Source organism: Trichosurus vulpecula, chromosome 8 (assembly GCF_011100635.1).
Source record: "Trichosurus vulpecula isolate mTriVul1 chromosome 8, mTriVul1.pri, whole genome shotgun sequence".
Classification (NCBI taxonomy): Eukaryota; Metazoa; Chordata; class Mammalia; order Diprotodontia; family Phalangeridae; genus Trichosurus; species Trichosurus vulpecula.
Window position 1 is genome coordinate 20,922,567 of NC_050580.1, and position 15,858 is coordinate 20,938,424.

At 41.3% G+C, this 15,858-nt stretch overlaps 1 protein-coding gene across 1 annotated transcript in view; it reads right to left on the reverse strand.

Moving 5' to 3' along the window:
- Positions 1-15,858, reverse strand: part of IPMK (inositol polyphosphate multikinase) — a 92,805-nt gene that overhangs the window by 15,175 nt on the left and 61,772 nt on the right. The window contains exon 4 of the mRNA XM_036734917.1: positions 3,826-3,998. Coding sequence (XP_036590812.1) covers positions 3,826-3,998 — 173 coding nt within the window. The remainder of the gene's footprint in view (positions 1-3,825; positions 3,999-15,858) is intronic.

Genomic DNA, 15,858 nt, shown 5'->3' on the forward strand with positions numbered 1-15,858 from the left:
ATATCAAATTATTTATAGTCTTGAGGAGAGGGGGAGAATTTGGAACTCAAATTTTTTTTTAAATGAATGTTAAAAACTGTTTTTACATGCAACTGGGAATAAAATATTTTTTAGAAAAAGTATAAAGGAAATGTCCAGAGAACAATCAAAAATTCAAGGAAGAGAGTAAAGTACTCATGTCCAGTTTAAGGAAGGGTGAGGGGATATTCAGGGAAGGATTCACAGAGAGGTGAACCTGAACTAGGCCTTGAAGGATTTTATTATGCAAAAGGAAGGGAAGGGATGAGAAGCCAATCCAAGCATGGGGAATGGTATGATCAAAAAGAAAAATCTCAGTCTTAGAAGGAACTTCAAAGACTATGACTATGAAGGAAGAAAAAACAAGATCAGAGAAGGCTAAGAAATCCAGATCAATGAGAATGTTTTTAGTCCATGAAGAGACTAAGTATTGGAAGGGCAGCTAAGAACCAAACTCTGGAGGAATTTAAAGACCAGGGAGGCTGTACTTCCATTTACTTGGTCATGGGTAAAAGGCTTCTGAATAAGGGGATCAGAGAATTGCATTATGGCAACCTTACTCTATAAAAATTCATTTGTTAAATAAAATTCCACTTTTTAATATATTTTACAAATTATGTGATTAATTTGTATATGGATATTAAATTGTTGCTCCAAGTCAAGAGAGAGGATGGCAAGGAGTGAAAGAATTTTAAATTACTTAATTTCTTTTTCAACTAAAAATGCCACCCCAAATCAAGAGTTGGTTCTAAACTCCAAAGGAAAACGAACATTTCAAATTAGAACACTCTACCGACTCAGATTTACACCATAAATTCTTCTTCTTCTACATTTTATGATAAGATAGATAGGTGTGGTTTTTCTTGCTTTTCTATGTCTATTATTTCAACTCTAAATTCTAAGATGAAAGACCACTTTGTGTTATGTCTCTATCTTGTGTCCCCACAATATCCAGCAGTCTTCAGGAAGCACCCAAACGTGCTTCCCAAGGATTTACTAAATCAGACTCCATCTAGATTAAAAGTTACTCTATGGGTCAAAAATTATTTAGGAATCAACAGATGAATTCTCCTTCTATGAAACAGTAATGAACAAAAAAAAAAAAGAGAGAGAGCAAACATGGTAGCACTATGTTCCATTTTACAATGATCACAGTGGGAAGTGCACTGGGATTAGAACCACCAGCCCTGGATGAGACTTCTGGCTCTGCAATTTGCTATTTGTGTGACTTCAACAAGTTACTTTAACTCTCAGAAACTGTTCCTTTATTCAAAAATTGAAGAGGTTGGGCTACATAACAGTAGGTAAAATTGTATAGTTCTTTAAGGTTTGCAAAGCACTTTACATGTCATTTGAGCCTCACACCAATACTGAGAGACAGTTACTACTATGATCTCCATTTTATAGATGAGGAATGAGGCAGAAGTGAATTGCCCAGGGACACACAGTTAAGATATGTCTAAGACTGGATCTGAACTCAGCTCTTCCTGACTTTAGGCCCAGTGCTCTAGCCACTGCACCACCAACCTCAAAAATCCCTTTCGGCCTCAAATCTTAAAATCTTTTGAACTCTCTGGGCTTCTGTTTTCAGCTGTAAAATTAAAGAGGAGGAACTAGGTCTCTTCTTCCAAGCTTACCTTTCATTGAACCTACAAATCCTATAAAAAGGGATTTCATATAATACAACACATTATAAATAATTTGGAGGTATAACTGGAAATTGGTAATTTCACATACTTGACTTCTCTTTTCATGACATATTTACTTGTGGTGTATACACGTTTTACATGTAAATTTCAAAGTACATTTTTCTAGTTGAATCCAATTCATCTGAAACTCAGTCAACAGCTATTTATTAAGGGTTTAACGTATGACAGGTACAGGGCTAAGTGAGGAGGCTACAAAGACAAAGAAATGAGAATATTCATTCATTAATATGTTGCAAAAACAGCCTCATCTGAAGGGCAAATCATTATTTTCTAAATATATATGCTTTTAGGAATATTGGATATAGTTTATAATCCATAGACCTACAAATACAAATTTAACAAGTAAGGGCTATTTAGAATCAATCCTTTTATCTGAAATTTTCCATAGCTATCCCCCAGTCAAAAGAATGTCTTTGTCACAGTAAGTAGAAACAGACTGTTTGAAATCACTTAAGCATTATAGTCTTGGTTTGCTGCAGTTACTCTCTGGATAGACTCAGTCTACATCCAGCTACACTGGACCATCTGCCATCCCCATCCCCTGTGGACACTTCCTACTTCAGTGTCTTTGTTCACATAGTCCCCTTTATCTCCCCTCCTTTTGTTTCACTAGCCCTCACTCACTCCTCTCAGCTGAAGGCCTACAGAGCCTTTAGCATCAAGGTCAAACACCACCTTCTCCAAGAAGCCAACAAGCTCACTGGAAAAGTCAATGATCATGGTGGGATTTATAGCAGTGATGTCTCTATGAATCACTGAAAACAGAAGACTGTTAACTGCTGATCTACCTGAAAATTGCCAAGCTTAAAGTTAACAGAATCGCGGTATTACAAATTCTCTATCAGGCTAATTTGTGAGTCGGCATTAAATTAAACACAAGCTGGCAAATGGTGGAGCAAAACATAACTAAATAGCGTGGAATAGATAAGCCTCGATGGGGACCAAGCCATGGCTTTCTCTCTGGTACATTAAGGAAGATCTGTTCTAGGCCTTGTTATCAATGGTCCAGAGTTCAACAATAGACTTGACTATCTGGGGGTTGCGCCAGCAGTTCAGGGAGTCCTGAACTAAACCAAGTTTCAGACTTAAACATGGAGCAGAACACAAATCAAAAGGCATCCCCATAAACAAGTCAGTCTTCAGAAGAGCCTGGTAATGGTTCCATTTAATTGAATGTTTGTTCACTTCTTTATGAGACTTATCTATTATGGTCCCTGGAGGTTTGTTCAAATGAAATTCTGTTCACTGTCACTGTTTTCCAGGAAATCATGAAACCACTCTTAAAATACGCTTTGAAAAACTTTCTAAAATCTAACCTATTTGTGATCTATGTGATATTCTTTGTTTTTTTTTTTATTAATAAAGATTGAAGCAGTGCTCACATTCATTTCTCTGATATTTAGATGGTTCTTCTTTATATCTGGGGTACCCAACATGTACATTGTATTTGACCACAGTCTGTGATTGACAGCCATACCTTCTCCCCTATGACTCACAGCTTTTGAAATGCCAGTGTAAAATAAGGTTGGTTGCCCATAGGTTGGTGACTTGTTCAATGCCTTTGAGAATTTCTTAAGGTGAAGGCAGTGCTAGATGTTACAATCTGATCTTCAGGTACTAATAACTCCAATTCAGCATAGGGACCACCCGAGTCTGATTCAAAAAGGTTTTTAAGAAAGCAGAGCTTAGGATGGAATGAAATTATGGAATCACAAAGCTTCACAGGAAGAACGGCATGACTTCCCACAGATACAAAGATGGGAACTCCTATTTTGGGTTCCTTTACATATAATGCTGCCCTCTTTCAGCAGCATTCATAACCTGGAAGGAAGCACCACACCCACATACGTGGATCCTTATAATGAGGTCAGTAACTTATTGAATTTAACTTTCTAAGCACTGACATATGTTCACTTAAATTCCTGCCACCTCTAGAACTGAGTTCATAGTCAATCAAATACTTTGTCCACTTTTTCCTCAAATATGCTAATAAGCTCCTTTCATGACCACTTTGGCAATATCACCGTCAATACGAGGAAGACAAATGAGAAAGAGAAATGTGTTAGATGTTAATCTGAATCCAACAAATATGTCTTACCCTCATGCCAAGCACCAAGAACCCAATCTCTTCCATTAATGGGTACTTGCTGACCTGCTGCTGAATCTTCTCAGAAGAGGCGAATGGATCATAGCTTTTCCGCCCTATTTTTACATCCATTATACAGGGCTTGTTAAATTTATGCGTCACATCTTCCAGTTTTAGGTATAAATCTGTTTTTTAAAAAAAAATTTTAGTTAGCAATGCACAAAACTTTTTTTACAATATAAAAGATGCAGAATGGAAAAACAAAAGAAAGAAGTACGTGCTGAAATTAACGAGACCATTCAAGTATGATGGGGCAGCTAGGTGGCACAGTGGCTACAGCACCAGGCCTGGAGTCGGGAAGACCCGAGTTCAAATCTCACCTGATACTAGCTGTGTGACCCTAGGCAAGTCGCTTCACCCTATTTGCCTCAGTTTCCTCATCTGTAAAATCAGCTGCAGAAGGAAATGGCAAGCCACTCTAGTATTTATGGCAAGAAAACAGCAAATGGGGTCATTAAGAGTCAGACACGACTAAAACAACTAAACAACAATCAGGCATAACAAGCCCAACTCCAAAAACACTGGGTTTCCACCACACAGGCATGCTAACAGGTCTAGTCAGGAACAGCACGCTCAGAAGCTGGCTGTTTGCCAAGCATGGATGAAATCATGTTTAACCATAAGCAGAAAGCATCCAACAGCCCGTATGGCTGCAAAAGACACTAACAGCTTCGTTTTAAGGCAACAGGATCATTTAAAAGGCTGTTGCTAGGCACATTCCTTTGCAAATCCATTGTAAACCATCTAGGCACCTAGGTTTTTGCACTGGATTTTAGCAGTTTTGTGACATGTACCAGGGACCCTAGTTGCTTATATACTCACCTCTCAAGAATACAGAATCTAGCGGGGTGGAGGAAGGAGATGTTCAAAAGTCAATGCGATGCAAAAGAAAGTGTACTAAGTGAGAAAGGCTCAGGCAACGTAAGAATGAGAGGCCTTACCTCTTTCTGAGAAGGAGGAAAGGGGAGTGGTAACACATGAGTGAAATGGCATAAGGAGAAAGAGAGAGGGAGAGGTTCACACCAGATACAGGAAGGACAATAAGGAAGTCACAGAGACAGGAAAATAGAGGAAGAGAACAAGGGGCAGTAAGCAGTCTATTTAACCTAGAACAAGAGATTACGTGAGGCAAGACTGTGAGAGACTCTGAGTTCTTGGATTAAGGATTGATACTGGATTCATTAGATAATAGGAAATCACCAAAGGCTCCTGAGCAGAGGCATAACATCATTGGAACGGCGCACGAGGAAAAGTGCTTGGGCAGTTAGAAAAGACTGGAGACAAGTTCAGTTAAGATACTATTTTAATAGATTAGATATTACTTATTTGACAGATTTACTGGACTATTTATTTAATAGATAAGATACTATTATAATAGTCTAGGTGAAATCAGAGAACCATAGCACTTGAAGCTGGAAAGTACCTTAGACATTATCTAGCCCAATCCCTACATTTTCTACATGAGGAAATTGGGGCTCAGTGAGGGGAAATTATTTGCCCATAATTACATGACTAGGAAGTAGCGGCCAGTCGTAACTCTAAATTCAGGAGCCTTTGCATTAAACCTTTCAGAAAGGCCTCTTAGAAACAGAGTGGTCACAGAAGGAGTAGGAAGAAGACAGCCATTATTTAAGATATTATGGAGGCAGAGTCCTCCAAACCAACTGGCTGTGGGAGATGAGAGAAGGGTCAATGGCAGAAAAGATGCTGGGGCAAAGAGAGGGAGGAAAGGTGATTTCAGTTTGGAGCTTAAGCCTGAGATGCCAGCTGGAAAACCAAGTGAAGATGCCCCAGAGTCAACAGAAAGATGAGACTGGTGATCTCATTTAGAGATCTGGAAGTCATCTTCATTGAAGTGAAGAGAATTTATGCCATAGGAAAAAATAAACGAGGAACAGAGAGAAGAGGTACAGAAACCAGAAACTTTTTTAAGGGGAAAGGAGAAGAGGAATAAGCAACAGAGACTTCATCGTGAATTTAAGTGCTGTTACATAAATGAACTGTCATTAGTAGACAACAACAGAGAGGGAAGAATATGGGTTTGAAGAGACAGATAAACAGGGTATTTCCTAAATGCTTACTATGTATCAGGCACTGTGCCCAGCACAGGAGTTTAATTCTAGTGGGGGAAGAGACCATTACAGCAGTGTAGGAAGGGTCCGACACAGGGGCAATATGCCCAACAAAGAGGAGGTGGCCAGAGTCTGGAGAGTGGAAAAAGGGTAAGGTGAAGAATGGCTAAGGATTTTCCTAATGTGGCAGGCCCAGAGAGGGAGGTCATTTACTTTTTATATACTAATGAGAAGAGGTGGCTAAGGGCAGACACAGTCATTGGTCTGGTTAAACATCTCTACATATGCTGCTGGTTTCAAAACTGAAAGTTGTGGGGAGAATGCATGAATGAATGAAACAACAAACGAATGAGAAAAAGAAAACTTATGCAGCATTTATGATGTGCCAGGCACTACTAAATAACTGGGATATAAACACACGATGTAAGGTAATCCTTGACCTCAAGAAGTTACGTTCTAGTAAGGGAAGATAATACTTATGGGGAGGAGGTTGGGGCCAGAAAGGGAGGGAGTGTTTGGTCTAGGAATTCACAAGGGTAGCAAATGGAGCCAGGCAGCAAATGACTACTATGTCCTGTTCAGGAATAATAAATAATATTAATCTATTGCTCCCAGAGCTCGAGACACAAAAAGGGTGGGGGTAGGGAAGATGGCATGAAGATGGCTAAAGAACACCATGGTAAAGACTGTTTTCTCAGCAAGGTACAAAGACATGAGTGCCAACCCCAACTCGGCCACCTGCTTGAACTTAGGAAAGTCAAGTAAGTCTCAAAGACACTGGGACTTCTCTATTCCTACTGTAAACTGAAGAAAAACATGATCCCTTGAGAGGGCCATCGCAAGGCAACCCTTTGTATATGCAAAGCATTACATAGAAATGTACAGAGGCTGTTGGTGCACTCTAAAAGTTCCTTTGTAAATTGGCTGCTCATAAATTAGAGCAAGTTTTCTCACTGAAACACTATAATAAGGGATGGTGAGTTTCTCAGATTACTCTGAAATAGCTGTCTTACCTGCAGTGTAGCCAAACCACTAACAGCAGTAGTACTACATGTTAGGTATATAAGCATTAACCTACTTGGAGATGGAAGGGAGACAATGTCCTTTTCTTTTCCTGAGCTTAGGGTAGAGTCTGAGGACAGCTAATCGGCTAACAAAATATGGAATAGGAAAAACAGGCTTAAAAGGAAAAATGACAGAATGTAGAAACACCCAAATATCAGACTAAAGACTGTGTATATTATCTAAGGAGTGGCAGATTACCACAGTCAGACTCATGCCTTAAGAAAATTAATTTTGTCCTACTAACTAGCTACAGGTTAGACAAGCTGAGGGAATTTCAATTGTGGCCAAGAGGAAATCTGTGCATTCTAAAATGTGAAACTTTTTTGAAGCCTGGCCCGCCTTGGTGGGAAATTCAGGCCACTGGATGCTTGAAGAGAGGGCTATGTGTAGATGGGGGTGGAAGCTGAGGAATGGGGAAGAAGGAAGATGACAAAGACAAGGCTTACCTCTTACGATGTTTTATTTTGGCAGCCACAGGAAGGATGAAAAAATGGGAGGCAGGGAAACCAATTAGAAAGCCATAACATCAGTCTAATCAGCAAAGTAGGTGAAATTAAAGGAAAAAATGAATCACTCCACCAACCTTGGAAGGCAACAAAGAGGAGCTTTGAGTAACAACAAAATGGTAGGTGATGGGCAGTAATTACAGGTTTAGGGTCAAGGAGACAATATAACTAAAACCATGCTTTCAGCTAAGTCAGTCAATAAATATTTGCTATGTGCTACCAGGCCCTGTGCTAAATGCGGGGGATACAAAAAGAGACAAAAGACAGTCCCTGACCTCAAGGAGCTCACAGTCAAAGGTAAAGAAATAAGATGCAAACAAATACGTAAAAACAAGCTATATGAATATATACATACACACACACACATATGAAAAATAGAAATAATTAACGGAGGGAAGGTGCTGGAATTAAGACAGGCTAGGGAAGGCTTCTTGTAGAAAACGGGATTTTAGTTGGGACTTAAAGGGAAGCCAGGGAGGTCACCAGACAAAGCAGAAAAAGGAGGGCACTCCAGGCATGGTTGTCCTCCGTGCTCAAAGAGGACCAAAATGACATCACGATGCTGGAGTCAAGGTAACAGTGTGTCTGATCAGACCAATACAAGCCAGGAAGGCTTTACCACAGTTTGGGTACAAATAGCCCATGTAAACATTTGGGGTGGAATGGGGGACCCAGAAAGAAGGCCCAGAGTTAAAAGATGGAGTGTCTTGCTAATGGAATAGCCAGGAGGCCAAAGTTACTGGATCAAAGAGTATGTGTTGGGGAGTCAGGTATAAGGAGACTAGAAAGGTAGGAGGGGACTGGATCATGAAAGGCTTTGAATGCCAGAGTGTTTTGTATTTGATCTCGGAGGTGATAGGGAGCCCCTGGAGTAGGAGAGGTGACATGATCAGAGCTTTAAGAAAATCACGTTAGTGGCTGAATGGAGGATACACTGAAGTGCGGAAAGACTAGAAGTAGGCAAGCCTACCAGCAGGATATTGCAATAGTCCAGACATGAGGTAATGAGAACCTGGAACAGAGCAGGGGCTGGGTCAGAAATGAGAAAGGGATGATATTCGAGAGATGCTACAAAGGTGAAATCAAAAGGCCTTGGCAATAGCTTGGATTGGGGGGCAACAGGGGAGTTAGGAGTCCAGGATGACTCCTAGGTACGAGCCGCGGCGATGCCCTCTACAGTAATAAGGTAAGAGGGAGAAAGATTAGGAGAAAAGATAATGAGTTTGGTTTGGTGTGTGCTGGTCAATTTCCAACAATCAGTTTGGTAGAATCAATTAATCAACTAATGGAAAGAATGCAAAAGTGAAGAGTCTGAACTAGAGCAAGAGATAAATGCAAAAGTCAAGGGCTGAAAGCATCCACTATCCTGGCACTAAGTTTGCTTGGGAGGCATAACTACTGCTGCTGCGCACCACTACTAACAGCTAGAATTGATATAATGATTTAAGGTGTGCAAAGTGCTTTACAAACATCATCTAGTGGGGAAGACTATGAAACCTACAAGACACAGCCATTTATCTTTCTCTATACACAAATCACTGAGCAGATGCAGGAAGGGCAGCTAGGTGACTCAGTGGATAGAGTAAGGAGGACCAGAGTTCAAATCCATCCTCATACACCTCCCAGCTGTGTGACCCTGGCAAGTCACTTGACTCTGTTGGCCTCAGTTTCCACATCTATAAAATGAGCTGGAGAAGGAAGAGCAAACCACTCCAGTAACTCTGCCCAGAAAACCTTAAATGGGGTCCTGGAGAATTGGACATGACTGAGAAACAACAACAGGATGAATAAAAAGAAACTAATGATTTGGGATGAGGTAACTAGGAGGATAGTGGTGACCATTCCAGGGACATGAACAGGAAGAAAGGGGGACAGCAAGCTCCATTGTGGATGAGCCGATCTCAAGGGGGGACAGTGTGGACAGGTCTGGTGCTCAGGAGAGAAGCTGAAAGCAAAGACCTGGAGATGAATCCTCTGCAGAGAAGCTACAGTATGAGCCTGGAGGAGAGCCCCAAGTGACGAAGGGAGGTAAAAGGCTAAGAGATCCTCGCCCTGGAGAACATCCACCTAGGGGATGAGTGAACGAAGGAAAAAACCCTTCTAAGAGCTGACCATCAGACAAGCCTCATGCCAAGTGTGGGGGATCGATCCCAAGAGAAAAGGGGTACAATCCGTGAGAGCAAACCAGGCAAGCAGCATGCGCAGAAGGGTTCCTGGTCAGGGGGGATGGAGCACACACATGTACCTTTTATCAAAATGAAGATGGAATAAGAATAAGCGCGGAAAGGAGGATGACAGTGATGCAGAAAAAAAGAAGAAAATGAAACATTTTTAAAACAGGCAGACTAGAACCAAAGAAAGGTAAAAAGGCATATCGACAAGAGCAATTCTCTAATAACCATGTTACATGTCTTTTTTTTAAAAAAATAAACTGTCTAAAATAGATTTAAAGTTTCACATGCAGTCTTCTTCTGACCTTCATGTATGGCAACGGACACTGGCCTGTGGATGATTTCAAATTTTCTAGTTCTTCGTAATTATTTTAAAAGATGGCTTCTTAACTTATTCCATTTTAAGGCCAGAGATATTGACTTTGATTTCTCCCCCCTCCCCCAAATTCTAGATTGAAATACAATAAAGATCATTTAGAAGCCCTCAGGGAAAAAAATCAGTGTGAACCAATATTGACTGGTTAGGAAGAACTCAAATCAGACAAACCATATTTGTTTTTTCTGACAAAGTAACAAAGTCAAAAAATCCACAAAATACCAAAGACAGAAAATACTTGGATTTCAGACATGAATTTGAAAACACTTTTATATAATCTTTGTTGGGAAGATGAAGAAGTTCATGGGCTACATGACAGTAGTTAAAAGGATTCAAAACTCTTCGAAGAAATGGACCCAAAGAAGGCTGATTAACGTTATTAGTGTCAACTTTCATCTCAAAAATACATCCACATTCTAGGCCATCCCCATCTGTAGTACTTCAGGTCAGGTCTCTATAATTTTCTGTTCTGTTCAACATTAATGACTTCAATCAGGGCTAAGTTTTTTGGTTGGTTTGGGTGTTGGTTTTTAGTGGGGGGATGGGTGGAGGGAGAAATATTTGCCTCCCAAATCTGAAAGTCGGTCATTCAGAAGAAAAATTAGACTGGTTTTTCTTGCCTCAGGAAGCAGAACTGAAAACAGAGGTGAAAACCGCAGGGGCAAGTTTTGGTCCAATATAAGAAAAAACTCTGCAATAATCAGAACTGTCCAAGAGCTGACAGGCAGCAAGCTCCCTGTGCTAGAGGTCTTTAAGAAGAGGTCAAGCATGTCATACAAAAGATTTCTGCTTCAGGAATTTGTACCCATTAAATTTCATCTTATGGGTTGGCCTGATCACCTTACAGGGCAGTTCCAGTTCAGAGAGTTTATGTTCCTATGAACTTATCACCCAAACAAGATAAATGTAGGGCATGTAAAATAAAATGCAGGCTGCTATTGTGACCTGCTGTTCTTGGCCTCCTCCCAAAGGCCAAAGCCAGATAAATCATTTCTGTTGATGATGATATGATAAAAGACAATCATTCTGTGAGAGAAATCAAAGATCAAACACATCCCTAAGGTAGGGCCATGGGCAAATTGTTCCAATTTCCCATTTTCAGGAAAGCCTCAGGTGTTTGCTGGACATCTCGGGCCCTTCTCGCCCTCACCTTTTCCTACTGCCACAGCTGCCTTCCCAGGTTCTCAACTTATTGATGGCTTCAAGCTCTCTCTGTGACTTTCAACATCAAACGAATTGCTGGGTACAAGCTATCAACAACTCAATTAAAATATGCTCCAAATTATCAATAGTAAGAAAAATACAGATTAAAACAACTCGGAGGGTCTGGAGGACAAAAAGGGAAAATGACAATTACTGGAAGGGATGTGAAAGGACAGGCACACTAAGCTGGAGGTGGGGCTGGAAATTGGTTCAGTTGTTCTGAACTATATCCAGAAAGTCACTGAAGGGGGCATACCCTTGGCCCTAGCAACATCACCTCAAAGAGAACGATGAAAAGGGAGAAGATCTAGGTGTGTAAAAATATCTGTAAGCAGAACTTTTTGTTGTAGCAAAGAGTGTGCCCACCAAGCGGGGAATGACTGAACAAGTTGTGGTTAGGAACATACTAGAATATTACTGCACACTATCAGAAATGACAAAAGAGATTTATTCGGAAAAACCTGGGAAGACTTGTATCAACTGAGTGAAGTCAGCTGAGCTAGGAGAAGAATTTATACAATAAAGGAAAACAACTGTGAAAGACTTAGGAGCTATGATCAATGCAATGACCACTCATAACTCCGTGAGCCTCATGATGAATTCCTACCAACTGGCAAAGAAATGGATGCACTAGAGGGCACAGAATGAAACAGACATCTTCAGACACAACCAGTTATTTCACATATTTATTACAAGGGAAGGATTTTATCTTTTTATTTGAAAAGTTATAGAGGGTGCAGGAGGGTAATGATAATGATGCTCTCCTCCCCAAAAAAGGAGTGTGAATAAAACATTAAAAAAAGATAAACAGAAAAGAGTAGAAGGAGTTCAGATGAAAACATAGACAAGCAGGGCAGTTTGGGAAGTAACAGGTTCAACTTAATAATTATTTAAAACAAGCTCTACATAAAGATTCCCAATGTCCATATACTCTTCTTCTGTTCTTCCCAGTACATGAATTGTCACTGAATGTGGGTATTTGTCAATTTCATTATAATAAAAAAAGAAAAAAAATTTTTTATGAGAAAGATCAAAGAGGTCTTGTCACTGTATGCTTTTTTGTTACAAGAGAGAGTTTTTACTTGGGGGAGGAAGTTGTGGGGATACAGTGCTAGATTTGCAAGAAAAAAAGGAGAGGAAAAAGGGGAGGAGAAGGGCAAGGGGAAGGGAGAAGAGGGGGAGAAGAGTGGGGTAGAAAGGGGAAAGAGAAAAGAGAGAGAAAGCAGGAGGGGGAAGTGGAAGGGGGAGGGGAGGAAGGAAGAGGAGGAAGGGGAAGAGGGAGCAGGAGGAGGGACGGGAACAAGAAAGAAAAGAAAAATTTTAGAAACAAAATCTTACTGTTCCCATGGAATATTCAAGTAAAGAAACTTGGTGTGGCTCGTACAGCCACCTTCAGGGCTTGGGGTAACCTTTCTGCAGTGTTTTCAGGTTTGCAAAGCCTGTTAACCATTCTGCACTAAGAACAAGCCCGCAGCCAGCTGTAGAGTGCTAGCATTAGCAACTCCAGGGCAGCTTTACCTCCGGCTCATCAGAGCAGTCCAGAGATGCCTGATCATGGCCACTGGAGTCCCTTCCACTAAGGAAAAGGCCCCCAAACCACAAGCCCTGTCTTTGGCTCTCGAACAGGGAACTGGCATAGAGTTACTCTGAACAAGAAAAGCAATCAACTTGTTGACTTTAATGACTAGAAGGAATTACAGAAGTAAGTACACTAGGGCCTCATCAGGCTAAAGAAAACAAGTCATGATTTTTTTGCTGAAAGCAGTACCTAAAAATAGCTCCGAGCCCAAGCTCAGCTTGTCCTGGCAGTTTTATTACAACTGTGGGTCTGGTCTTGACAGCTTCAAACTGAATGCCTGCTCTGGATCCTAATGATGGCTCTGAGCTTTCTGTGCTGCCCTCTGACTTGTACTTTCCTTTTCTTCTTTGTAGGAATCACATCTAAGAGATTGCAGCTACAGTTCAGAAGAAACCAATCAAGCCAAAAACACAAAATTCCTCAGCGTCTGCTGGGCGCAGGGCACTTTTATTAGGTGCTGGAGACACAACCACAACAGGGGCCCTGCTCTGGGGGTACTTGGGGGGCTGGGGTGGGGAGATCCAGAAGGCTTTATGCAGAAGGTGCTGCTGGAGCAGTTTTGGAGGAAACAAAGAACCCTAAGGGTGGGATAAGGCAGAAGTGGGCTCCACGGAGGATCCCCAGGCAGAGGCACAGAGATCACAGCGAGTGGCCTGGTTTGCTTAAACTGCAGAATACAAAGGCAGAGTGGAATCTGGTGCAGACCGTCTTTAAAAACCAAAGAGAGATGCTTATCTAATTATATGTCATTGACCAAAGGCAACAAGGAGCCATGAGAATGTAATGTGTAGGTAATGTGGTCAGAACTACACTTCAGCCATGTATCTTGGGCTTAAACTGGAGAGGGGAAGTTTGGGGCAGGAGATCAATGAGAAGGCCATGGCATTAATATATATGAGTTTCCCAAGGTGGTGGCCATGGAGAAGTCAGACAGGATGAGTGTCAAGGAGGCAGAAACAACATTTGGCAATTAAGTGGCTAAGTGGGATGAGCGAGAATGAGGAGTCAAAGGTAATGCAAACCTCTGTGACCAGAAGGCTGGTAGTGCCTTCAACAGAAACAAGGATGTTTGGGAGAGGGCAAGGCTTGGCAGACAGAGAAAACAAGGTCCCTTTTGGACATTCAGAGTCCAAGAAGCCTGAAGGATGTCCAGTGTGGCATGTATGCCAGGACTGGGAGCCTAAGAGCCAGCTAAGTTGGATGGTGAAGCCCTCTCAGGGAATCTAGATCTTGGCATTTCTGTGAGTTGAGTGGAATGAATGGGAGTGGAGACTTTTCAGCGTGGTTCAGGGCTTCTGACTGTCAGCTAGGCCTAAGTTTCGAATCACCTGACCTGCAGGAAGAGCAGCCTGAACCACCACCCCCCAACCGCCCCCTCCCAGCACAAACCTCACCAAATAAGGATAAAAGTGTTTTTGAGAGTTTGGCATTTGCTAAATTGTACCTGGGCTAGTAGATTTCTGTGTTTAGATTGTAAGCCTGAACTCCACCAATGACAGTAAAAGGCCAGTGGGGGGTAGGGGTTGCTTGCATTAGGGTATAAAGAATCCGTGTGGGCGCTGCATCTCCCACTATACTGATTGTCTATGGGCTCAGGGACCACCCTTTCCCGCGGGGTCCTAATAAAATTCATTTCTACTTTCTACTGGAGAAGCCTCTGAGTTTAATTTTGGGTGTAGTTGCTGTCCCACACACAGTGAACCTCTTACACACCTCCTTTGGAAACACAGAATGACTGGACAATAGAACAGATAGCACTTTTAGGTTTACAAAGCACTTTCCTCACACACACTAGGTAGGAATACAAACTTTATCCCCACTTTACAAATGATGAAATTGAAGCTCTCAAAAACTAAGTGGCTTGTCTCTGGTCACAAAGACAATAAATGTTAGAGCTGGAGTATGAACCTACGTCTCTCCACTCAAGCCTAGTAGTCTTTCCTAGATAGTCAACATTACAGTACCTAAGCAAAATGTTCTTTGTATTTAGTCCCCAAAGCTGAGTCTCTGTTCCCCTTTCCAAAAAAAAACCCTCACTCCAGTTCAATTAAACACATTATAATACTAATATTTTGGAATGTACCTTTGTCCTGCTTTTTAAAGGAAGCATTATTGTGGCAGAATGAAGTTTAAATACAATTTAGAAACACACATTATCATAGCTTGCCCTTAAAATTGAGCATCACAAAATGGGATCTGCCTTAACTTATACCATTTTAAAGTTACAATTATAAGGTCAATCCAAAAGGCAACACTTTCCAAAGTGTGCTAACGACATCGTGAAGGTCTTCTCTCCTTTAGGATAACCTCTATCCTTTAGCAGGGTAGTTAGTTGGCACAGTAGAGAGAGCTCTGGGCCTGGAGCTCAAATGTGGCCTCAGACACTTGTGTGACCCTAGGCAAGTCACTTAACTGTTTGCCTCAGTTTCCTCATCTGTAAAATGAGCTGGAGAAGGAAATGGCAAACCACTCCAGTATCTCTGCCAAGAAAACCCCAAATGGGGTCACAAAGAGTGCCAACCTGGCTGAAAAACTGAACTACTCTCCTTTAGCAAAAGAGACAACAGCTGAAGACTTCTGCCCAGGAGGTTAAGATAAATATCCATTTATTTCCATAGCGGTTCCCTGTACATTTAAAGAATCAGGTTAGAAAGCCAAGAGGCTACCCGAGTACAAAGTTGTTAACCAGAACAAAAGGGCTGGGAGACATAAGCAATACCAAGGAAGAAACCAGCCAGGATTAATTAGCAGATGTGGTAACTTGGAAAGTATTTTGAAGAGGCCATGATTTATGAGATTTGGAAAAAGAAGTCTAACTATTCTTCTAAGATCTATAATTCTAAAGAAAAATACATGTCATAGGAAGGGCAAGACAGCAACTGTTAATGAGTCAATGAGCCCACAAACATTTAGGAAGCATTTACCATGTGCTGGGCACTAGGCATCTGGTCAAAATCAGTCCCTGATTTTACAGAGCTCATGTTCTAAGGGGAAAAACAACATGTCCTTACAT